Source organism: Lathyrus oleraceus, chromosome 5, assembly GCF_024323335.1.
Source record: "Lathyrus oleraceus cultivar Zhongwan6 chromosome 5, CAAS_Psat_ZW6_1.0, whole genome shotgun sequence".
Classification (NCBI taxonomy): Eukaryota; Viridiplantae; Streptophyta; class Magnoliopsida; order Fabales; family Fabaceae; genus Lathyrus; species Lathyrus oleraceus.
The window spans coordinates 348,780,131-348,791,130 of record NC_066583.1 but is presented as its reverse complement, the minus strand read 5'-3'; the positions used below and the strand labels follow the sequence as shown (position 1 = coordinate 348,791,130).

The 11,000-nt window shown below is 33.6% G+C and overlaps 1 protein-coding gene across 2 annotated transcripts; it reads left to right on the top strand.

Annotated features, from left to right (window-relative positions):
• The first annotated feature begins 2,931 nt into the window (after positions 1-2,931).
• LOC127084587 (villin-1) lies at positions 2,932-10,612 on the top strand. 2 transcript variants are annotated; one of them, XM_051025069.1, is made up of 22 exons: positions 2,932-3,123; positions 4,201-4,307; positions 4,815-4,914; positions 5,042-5,110; positions 5,206-5,439; positions 5,561-5,738; positions 5,839-5,965; positions 6,086-6,251; positions 6,475-6,625; positions 6,721-6,809; positions 6,905-7,060; positions 7,402-7,470; positions 7,667-7,735; positions 7,835-7,972; positions 8,226-8,354; positions 8,460-8,607; positions 8,743-8,753; positions 8,842-8,982; positions 9,107-9,232; positions 9,576-9,810; positions 9,991-10,172; positions 10,267-10,612. In XM_051025069.1, exons 2-22 carry the CDS (start codon positions 4,252-4,254, stop codon positions 10,378-10,380), a joined length of 2,688 nt encoding a protein of 895 aa, XP_050881026.1. In that variant the 5' UTR covers positions 2,932-3,123; positions 4,201-4,251; the 3' UTR covers positions 10,381-10,612. The 2 variants fall into 2 exon arrangements, with proteins under 2 accessions (XP_050881026.1, XP_050881027.1); XM_051025070.1 differs by lacking the exon at positions 2,932-3,123 and adding an exon at positions 3,144-3,447.
• The last annotated feature ends 388 nt before the right edge of the window (positions 10,613-11,000 follow it).

The window sequence follows — 11,000 nt, the reverse complement described above, 5'->3', positions numbered from 1 at the left end:
ATCAATGATCTCATACCTCATTGTTTCTAGATATGTTTCTCCTATTTTTGTCACATCTTCTTCGAAATATTATTTCTCATGGTGGAAGTCAGTGTGTTCCAAATTTTTGTGTGACCAGGTTACCATATGGTAAACATATTCCTTTTCTCTTGTCAATATGTATTGAATTACTTCACCTGCCCAGCTTGTTTTGATTTTGTTTACAATCATCCATACAGTTTCAACATCAAACCTAGTTAGGTGTCTGTAATTGCTTTTTCTCCGAAAGAGTACGTGATTGGTAAAATAATGGATCAGACAAATGTCAGTTTGTATAGAACTTACTGTGAAAGGAGAGAGTACAAGGGATTTTAAGTTTTTCAAGAACATGGAGGCAACTATCTATAAGTTGAAGTTGCCGCCTTGTTCTACTGGCTTGAAGATAGGCCCTTCATAGGAAAGATCCAAAATGTTTGCAAATTCCTCTAGATATAGATATATCTTGTGTTTTCTTAATTTGGAATAAATGATCTCATTAGGGAAATAAATATTTGAGAATATCATCTTCACCAATGATGGATACACCTTTCTTGGAAGGCTGCATATGAATGTGGCTAAATTTAATTCTTCAAAGATCTTGAAGAATTCACATGCCTTAAATATTCTAGATTCCAAGTTATGGATTCTCAATATGGTTCTACTTGCGAAGTCCTGGAAGAATCTTCCTTCTCGTTGTTGAGATGTGAAATCATCGATCAAAGGGATAAATACAAACCTTAGCCTCCCAGGTGCCAAGGTGATGATGATGGAATATTGAAGTAATAACCATACACACACACGCACACGCGCGCGCACACACACACACACACACACACACATAAAACGAGAGAGAAAGAGAATATGAGATGTAAGAGAGTGAAAAAGGGTTACCTACTTATAGTAGATCTTTTGGGATTTTAAGCGTGTAAAACTTGCACAAAACTAATGAGGATCATGTCCAATAAATATCATAACTAAATTTTCCCTAATTAGCTTATCTAATATATTAGATTTAGGCTTTAATCGACTAGATCCTGATATATTCAGGGATCTTGTGCGTTTTCCATCAATGCAAAGATTTGACTGACTTGAAGGCAAAGTTTCCATCTGATTTAATTTGAAAATTGAAGTGCAAAGGTAACATAATCGACTGGCTTATGGCCCTAATCAATTGGGGTTTTGCAATTCAAACTCCTTGGTGCTTATTGGGCCTTAAAGGTGTTTCCACACGGAGACACATTACAGAGAATTTCTTTGAGGCGTTGTAATCTCTCCTCGATCATATGTGAATTCTATTGTCGAACGATGTTATACATACTATTTAACATCTCGTTCACACATTGTAATTCAATGTTTGCTTGCAACAAACATATGTAGACTAGGTAAGGCTTCATGCAACAAGACTGGAGGTCCAATAGAGGCGTCTGGACAAATTCGACTATCTTAGGAGCTTGTTTGGATGCAAATGAACCTCTGTTCCAAGATTTGTGATGGCTTGTAGAGGAGGTGGTGCTTATTGATTGATCGCTGCCAGAGCAACATTGACAACTTCACGCGTAGCAACGAGTCGAATAGCTCTGGATCCAACAATTAATTGGAATCGTAGAAACTAGAGATCTAAAATTCAAAAAATCAAAATTGAAATGATGCTTGATTGAACCGAACGCGATATATCTTTGTGTTCGATTTTGAATTCTCTTGATTCAGTGACATGAGGATTTTACAAAGTAATGAATCAGAGAACGAACGTGAAATCATAGAAATCGTAGGAATCAAAATTTGATTCTCACAAACATCATCACTGTTATGTACTTGAACCAGAAATGGAATGAGGATCGGAAGTGATGGTGGTTATGAGCTTACGACGCGGTGGAGAAGGGGGGCCTAAAAGTTTAGCACTACAACGATAAGTCAATATGTGAGGAAGAAGAATGAATTCAAATTATGTTTGAAACTTGTTGCCTTAATTTAGCGCCCTTTATATATATAAAAAGAGAAAAATAACAAACTCGCCATTTGTTAGGAGTAAATCGCGGAGAACCGTCAGATGTGAATGCAATTGAGATCATTGGTGATAGCTGGGAGGAGAATCCTCGTGTGCTAGGAAGGTTCTGGAAAGATTACAATTCCCCCAGGGTGATTGGTCGGGGTCAACATGGTCTGACCATAACAAAATTGACTAAATATTTGCAATTTGTGCATTTTTTAATGTGAATATTATCCATTGACGTCTTTTAATTAAATAGAAGAATATATTATATGTTTATTTAAATTCAAGATATCATATATTTTAAGAGAGAAATACATGTTTATATAGATTAATCAATACAATTTTCGTGTTCATCCCGATGAGATTTAATTTTTATTTATGCTTTTGAAAAGTTTTTTTTAAAACATGCGATGAATATTCTTCTATTATTTTTGTTGATTGTTTGATTGATTAAGTTTTATATATCTTTTTTCCCCAATAATTTACCTTTAAAAAATCATATATTCATCAACTAATTATTATTAATTAAATTACAATTGATCTTTAAATCGGTCATAATAAAAAATATCCTTATAACATTTTAAAAAAAGATTATTGTTAAATAAAATATTTAAAAAACTTATAAAAAATTGATTACAAAAATTTCAAAACATTATTACTTCGGTTGAATTTTAACAAGCATCTTAATTATTTATTACATTTTCATTAGCTATAAAAAATTGGTCAAAGTTTGGTTCTAGAAAAAACACTTCTACTATATGAGCCATGTCAGAAACCGTTGAACGTTGAAACATGCCTTTCATTTCAATAAGCAATTATTTGAACCCGGAAAGTGAAAATCTAAAAAGCAATTTTTTGTGGGACCCATTACAAGCTGGACGGTAAAGATAAACGTGCTTTTCTTTTCCGCTTTTTCTCAAATCACTTTCTCTACCAAACACTGTTATCATTATTCTTCTAAAAAATACATTTTACCCTCTAATATAAATTCCACATTATTGCTTCACTATGTGGCAAATGCGAATGTGAAAATCCAACTTTTGTTCTTTCTCTCTTTGTTCAACCATCACTATCACTCTCACTTCATAGTTTTTGAATTCTTCTCAAGAATCAAGGTATGATCTTCAATCTGGTCAACTTTGTTATACATATGTATATGTATATGTATATGTATATGTGTGTGTTAGGATCATATTTTATTGTTTTCAGATTCCGAGTTTGCTCTAAGTTTCAGATCATAGTTTGTTAGTTTTCAAATTTTTCATACGTGGTTGTTGACTGTGTTTGAGTATAATTTCAGTCAGCTTGATTTTTTTTTGTTGATTTTGGATTGGGATTTCATGTATTGGTAAAGAAAAAAAATCTGATAATTGAGGCAATTTTTCGGAGTCAACAGTTCAAATTTCTTGCTGCTAATTGAGTGTGTGTTTGGTTCTGCGGTGAGTAGAATTGATACTAAGTGAATTGATTTTGTAAAGTTGATTCAGGTTAAAATTGAGTTAGATGTAAAGTGATTATGTTTGGATATATTTATGTAAAAGTGATTTGAACAACAAATTTAAGTAATTTTAGTGTAAGAATCACGTTTAAACTCAAAAGTTACAAAATTTAGTTTCAAGTAGAATCAATTATAACAGAATCAATTCTACTCTAGAAGAACTAAACACCTCAAAATCATTCCAAAATAAATTTTACACCTCTAGAATTGCTTTTTCCTCTTCCAAGTTTCGTCTTTCCGCTTTCCCAATAGATGTAGATGTTTGAAATTTGATGTATGATGATTTCGAATCTATAGAATATTGCAATTCAAATTTAAAGTTATCAATCTGAATGAGGAAACAAATTATGTAAATTCTTAGGCCTAGGTGAAGATGATTGTTTATCAAACTTCTTAATTGTTGGCCATCCTAGTTGCTCGAGCAGCATAATGCTATAGTAACAAGAAAAATATGATTTGTTGATGTTGTTGTAACAAAAAACAATCATCAATTGTTGTAGTGATATAATAATTCCAAGTTCTGAAAAATATGGATAATAACATGATATATTTGATTACTATTCTTTCAATGCAATCTTAAATGTTTGAGATTATTTGCATGATAGTAGGATATGTTAGCGTGAATTGGTTTTATTTACGAAATCAAAAGTTCTGGACTATTTTTTAACCTGCATGTGTTAATCTTGTATTGCAGAATAGTCTAGTGTCGCTTTTGAATTGGTGGAGTATTAGAGCTATAAAGACAATGCCTATCATCAATAAAGACTTGGATCCCGCATTCCAAACGGCAGGGGCGAATCCGTATCCTTACAATGATTTTTTTTTTGAAATTGTCTTACAGTTTTTGTTAGCACAACTAAGTGATAGTTGTCCTTAGGCTCAAGTTGTTCATTGTAAAAAGTGACGATTTATTGGGGAATCTGGGGGAGCATTGGGAGAAGCAAAGGACTAAGCCTAAACGTCTAGAACCCCTAAGAGATCTTGACACCACATAATTATCCAAAATCTTAAGGCATCCGGTATACGGGCCACGTCTCTTATATATATAACATTTCCTTCATTCAAGTCGATGCAGGAATAACCATTCACAATTGATTTTTAACGACAACTTTACCAAAAGCCATGTGGTAAACTTGCATTAGCTCAACGTCATCCATTGGAAACAAAAATAAAAGTAATTAAATAAAGTTAGATATTTACTAGTTCTTTCAAATTTCTGGTTCTGAATCAGCAATGAATTTAGTTTAAAATATATCATATTTCTAAGTTCAAGTTTTCTGCTTTGTACACTTAACTTTATATTGTCAGCGGATTGGAAGTTTGGTGTATTGAAAACCAGGAGTTGGTGCTAATGTCAGAGTCAGACCATAGAAAATTCTATACCGGAAGTGCATACATAGTTCTGAATGTATGATATTCCTCAATGCTTATTTATTTTCTTGATGATCCTCTTAAACCTAAAAAAAAGTTCAGGACTTAAATGCATGAAGCAGATAGTAACTGATATAGAGTATTTTACATGTTTGTGGGAACAGGCAGTTTTCCCCAAAAATGGCCCTCCTCATTATGACATTCATTACTGGCTTGGAAATGACACAAAAAAGGTTTGCATTAACCATTATGTCATTCATTCTCATCTTGTTCACTGCAGTTGATTTTATTATTTCTGTAACTTTTCATCGGGATTTATGTATTTCAGGTGGATTCAAACTTGGCGTCAGACAAGGCACTTGAATTGGATGCGGCCTTAGGATCCTGCAGCGTTCAATATAGGGAAATTCAAGGCCAAGAGTCACAGAAGTTTCTATCATACTTCAAGCCTTGTTTAATACCCATCGAAGGAGTGTTTACTTCAAAGCAAGGGAATTTGAATGGTGAATACCAAGTCAGTCTGTACTCATGTAAGGGAGACTATGTTGTCCATGTGAGAGAGGTGAGTTGCCTTTTAGAAGTTTGACTATTAACTTCTGTTGTTTGATAGTACAAATTATTGTGTCTCCACATGTTATCTGAATGTTTCATTATTAACTTGTTTATTTTGCTTTTTTTTTTAGGTTCCTTTTCAGAGGTCATCGTTGAATCACGAAGATGTATTCATACTTGACACTGCATTAAAAATCTTCCTATTTAGTGGTTGCAACTCTACCATTCAAGAAAGAGCCAAAGGTTTGGAGGTTGTTCAATATATCACGGAGAACAAGCATGGTGGAAAATGTGAGGTGGCCACAATAGGTTGGAATATATGCTACTTTTTTCCCCCTTCCTTTGTTAGTGTTTATATTTGTTTTCTGAGGGAAATATATTGCAAGTCATAAATATACAATTATTGTAGAGGATGGAAAATTTGTTGGTGATTCTGATGTGGGAGAGTTCTGGAGTTTATTTGGTGGTTATGCTCCAATTCCTCGAGAACCACCTGCTAGTCAGGAATCCGTGCCTCCATCTGCAAAGCAATATTGGTGAGGTTCATACATATGTTTGTACAATACATTCATGAATGCATCAACTTTATTTCTCTTACTTTGATAAATACTTTTATTCCTCTCAATTAAGGATCGGTTATCGTCAATTCCATACAGGATAAATCTACAGGGAAAAATTTGTCCAATTGGAAGCAATGCACTCAGCAAAGAAATGCTGGAGTCAGACAAGTGTTATATGTTAGACTGCGATAATGAAATTTTTGTCTGGATGGGTAGGCAGACCTTATTGACCGAAAGAAGAACATCGATCAAAGCTGCTGAGGTAAGTGTTTCTTGTTTCTCGGTCTGCAGTTCCATTATTTATACTTCCTTAAAAGTCTTTAATTCTATATGCATTGGATCAAATTTTTTTTTATTAATTGACAGTGAAGTCCACTTAGGTCTTAGCAAATATAACTGTATGAAATGCCGGTTACTATAATGCATGTTGCCAAGCATTGTATTAAGGGATTTACCTATTCTCACTACCATTTCCATTTTTCTAGGATTTTGTCAGAAATGAAGGAAGATCGAGCAAGACTCATTTGACATTTTTATCAGAGGGATTGGAAAGTACTGTCTTTCGGTCACACTTTACTAATTGGCCTAAAACAGTAGAACCTAGGCTTTACGAAGAAGGACGAGAAAAAGTGGCAGGTTTAGTACCATTCACAATTTAACTGTGTTTAAGAAATGTGCAATCAATGTGTCATCCATAGTTCATTTCTTCATATTTATTTTTTCTGCCTCAGCCATATTCAAGCATCAGGGTTATGATGTGAAAGAGCTTCCAGATGAAAAGGATGATGAGCCATCTATAGATTACGGTGGCACGATAAAAGTAACTTCTTGATCAAAATCTGGATGTTCCTTATCATCTTATGATCATATTTACCTTTGCATGTGCTAACTGTTAACTGGCTACTGCAATTTCAGGTTTGGCGAGTGGATGGTGATGAATTGTCCCTTCTTCCAGTGACCGAACACACGAGACTTTACAGTGGAGATTGCTATATAGTACAGTATACATTTCCAGGAAACGGAAGGGACGAGACTCTGTTTTATGCTTGGCTTGGTTGCAGATGTGTAACGGTAGATGTTTTACCTATAACTCATAGAAATGGATGTATCCATCATAATCAGATTAATCTATTTCTATAAAATTAGATTTTAAAATATATATTAAGTTTGGTGAAATAGTTGCCAATGAAATAATATTAGGTTTTAAAATATATAGAAAAATTCAGAAATAAAAATTTATAACTAAAAACTGTCTAAAATTCTAATTTTTTCGTTCGTGATGTACACAGTAGTTCCCATTTGTAACCTTTCTTGATAACCTCAATCTCATCTAGTTGGATTAGGCTTAGTTGATGTTGCTCTTAATAACTTTTAATACAAGGTTCCCCTTTTTCTATGGTTTTGTTTCACAGGAGGATAAAACAGCTGCTATTTCCCACGTCAATACTATGGTTGATTCGTCCAGAACTAATCCAGTCATGGTTAGTTATGTTCTAACTATGTTAAAATGAAACATTTCAAATTTTTGGATAATATTTGTAGAATTTTGATCTTGTAAATTAGTGCTAGATTCGAAATTAAGCAGTATGCATCTTAAGCACATTGTATAAACGAATTTTTTCCCTTACTTTACTCTGCCTATTTATTAAATCTGCATTACATTACACCTCTTTTCAGGCTCAAATTCATGAGGGCAAAGAACCAGCTCAGTTTTTCTCAATACTCAAGAGGTTAATCGTATTCAAGGTATGTAGTCACTATGATCTCATAATAAGGTTTGTATGTAATAATATTACAAAAACAGAAACTTGCACCAATTCTTAAATTTTTCTTTTTTGTGTTAAGGGGGGTAACAGTTCCGGATATAAGAAATTTATAGAAGAAAAAGGTATAGTGGATGAAACTCCCAATGAAAACTTGGTAGCCTTGTTTCGAGTTCAAGGCACAAGTCCAGATAATATGCAGGCCATCCAAGTCGATCAAGTATGGTTCAATGACTCTTACATTTTTATTCATGGTTGATCCCTTTTGTATCTTCATTATATGTTATCTCTATCGATTATTCTTTTCATTTCTTTTTTGCATCAATTGTTTTTTTTTATTACTCGAAAAGTTATATTCAGGCTTGAAATAAGCTGTTACAGAAGTTAGAGTTCCTATTATTTTAATATTAATTTTATGTTTTACTCCTAAGTATTAGTTGACTATTGATTATCATGTCTTACAATTGTTATAGGTTTCAAGTTCCCTGAATTCCTCCTATTGCTATATTCTCCGAAGCGAAGCTGCTATGTATACTTGGATTGGGAACCTATCTTCAGCAAGAGACCATAATCTTCTTGACAGAATGGTGGAACTGTTTAATGTATGTCATTGCAATATGAGACCTTGCTATAAATTTTTATCTAGACAATATCTTCAAAGGAAGTATTTGATAACAAGTTTTGGCATTTGTTGATGCGAATTGCAGCCGGCACAGCTACCTGTATCTGTGAGGGAAGGGAATGAACCTGATATTTTTTGGGATGTTCTTGGCGGAAAGGCAGAATATCCAAGAGAGAAAGAGATTCAAGGATTCATAGATGATCCACATTTGTTTGCTTTAAAAATAACCAAAGGTAACAAAATGAACCTTTTGAGAAAATAATCTAGATCTCGCTTGGTTTAGAATTTATCGTGCGTGAATTGACAGGGAAAACATGTCTAATTGATGGTTCTGTTTCTCACGCAAATTTATTGGAATTTTAACTCAGGAGACTTCAAGGTATATTATGTCTAGATATTCAAGATTTTCATGTACCTCCTATTAATTGGATGCGGTTATTCAATGCGGCCTTCATGTAATGTTTCAGATGAAAGAGGTATACAATTATACACAGGATGACTTAATTACTGAAGATGTTTTATTGCTTGATTGCCAAAGAGAGATTTATATTTGGGTTGGTTTACATTCAGTCGTCAAATCGAAACAAGAAGCTCTCAACCTTGGTTTGGTAAGTTGTCTGCTTTCCACCTTTATTTATCAAGTTTGTTAGTTATGTCTCCATTATCAATGTAGTATGGATTCACTCTTTGCTGCAATATGTTTTACTTATCATGAAAAGTTGTCATGAGCAGAAATTTTTGGAATTGGATGTCCTTGTTGAAAGCCTATCCTTGGAAGTCCCTATATATGTTGTAATGGAAGGTTATGAGCCTCCGTTTTTCACTCGATTCTTTTTATGGGATCACTCGAAAGCAAATGTAAGTCTTCTCCCTTGGAAGTTATCAATACCAATCAGTGATCAAATGCCATTTTTCATGGGATCACTGGCTATGAAGCATGGACACAGACCCAGACACGAACATGAAACCTACACTGACACATCAATACCGGTAATAATTTGAAAAAATGAATAAGTTGAAGGTAATCACAAGTGTCGGTGTCGGTAACCGACACTGATACGGACAGAAACACGCCTTTTTTAGAGGTGTTGGTGCTACAGAGATCACTTATCAACATACTAAGATGCTCGAATTTAAGAAGCATTCAAGGTAGTTGTCATCCATCTTATTAACTATGTTAAATTAAACGGTATTGTTGCAGATTCTTGGTAATTCATTTGAGAGAAAGCTTGCAATTCTGAAAGGAAACTCCAGGGACTCTACACCTAATGGTCATAAAAGCAGTTCTAACCTTCCCAGTGGCCGTCGAAGAAGTAGTTCACCTCTACCTAGGAGTGCAGGCTCAGACTATAGGCAATCAGGCAATCGGCTTTCTTCAAGCCCTACTCCAGTTTCCAAGAAGCTCTTTGAAGGATCTCCTGCCAATAACAGAGCTGGTAACAATAATCCTTTTTATCAACTTACGATACAAAATTTAGGGCCGTTTGGATTAATTTATTCGAGCTTATCATCTGACATAAGCACTTGTCAGATTGTTTGGAAAAGTTTAGAGAAATACATCAAATACTTATCCTTTAATCTTTTTGTTATTTTTCTTTACCAAATTTTTCCTGCAGAACAAACAACAACGCCACTGTCTGATCCTCCATCAACAGAACTCAGCTCCTCAAATGAGACTGCAAGTTTCACCGAGAAGGACAGAAATATTAACCGTGAGAGTTTGTCGATACACCCATACGAGCGCCTTAGAGTGGTTTCTCCGAATCCAGTGACTGGCATCGATTTAACCAAACGAGAGGTACTTCCTGAACTAAAGAAATCTAGCATTCAGTTTTCTCACATTTCACTCAAGCTTAACTGTTGTTATCTACACTATTGTGATGAAACTGTAGGCATATTTATCTCAAGAAGAGTTCCACGAAAAGTTCGGAATGCCAAAGTCTTCCTTCTATAAACTCCCTAGATGGAAACAAAACAAGCTGAAGATTTCACTGGATCTATTTTAGAGAATGAACAACAAATGTCTGTGTTTTAATTGTGGCACTATATATATAGCATGATACAATTTTATCTCTTGAGTGTGTATTATGCACGCGTGAATAGCTTACTACAGATTTTTATTCTTTCATTTTGTTTTATGATAATATACTTTTGTGATGATGCTTTTGGGGCATGAATGTAGAACTTGTTCTGTTTTTCATTAAAATATAAAGATGGGTTGAAATATACTCGTTTTTACTTGTTCATGTAATTTTCTTGCTTTTGGCTTTTACAAGTACGCAGACCATAAATAATTTCACATGTAAACGCCCGCGTTACCCGGCAAGTCATTTAGTATATATAACTTAGTAATATTAACAAAAGATATAATATCATGAATATAATATATTTTTTTTATTAAAGAGTCTAATATAAAATATATTATATATTTTTATGATTGTTTTTAACAAAATGTTAGAATATTATATATAGTACTCTTTTTTTAGGGAATCAAGTATATAATATATTTTTAAAGAAATTACCATAACATATTTAATATTAAAATTATAGAAATAGTTTAAGAATTTTTATAGATAAATTGCTAGAAAGCATAATATTTTTATAATTTGGTAAAATGGGTAAATTT

What these genes read in the sequence shown, in the direction of transcription:
- LOC127084587 (XM_051025069.1), top strand. Translation starts at nt 4,252, where the DNA reads ATGCCTATCATCAATAAAGACTTGGATCCCGCATTCCAAACGGCAGGG. An exon ending in ATGTTGTCCATGTGAGAGAG is followed by an intron (nt 5,440 to 5,560) that starts GTGAGTTGCCTT and finishes TTTTTTTTTTAG; the next exon opens with GTTCCTTTTCAGAGGTCATC. An exon ending in AAGCTCTCAACCTTGGTTTG is followed by an intron (nt 8,983 to 9,106) that starts GTAAGTTGTCTG and finishes TGTCATGAGCAG; the next exon opens with AAATTTTTGGAATTGGATGT.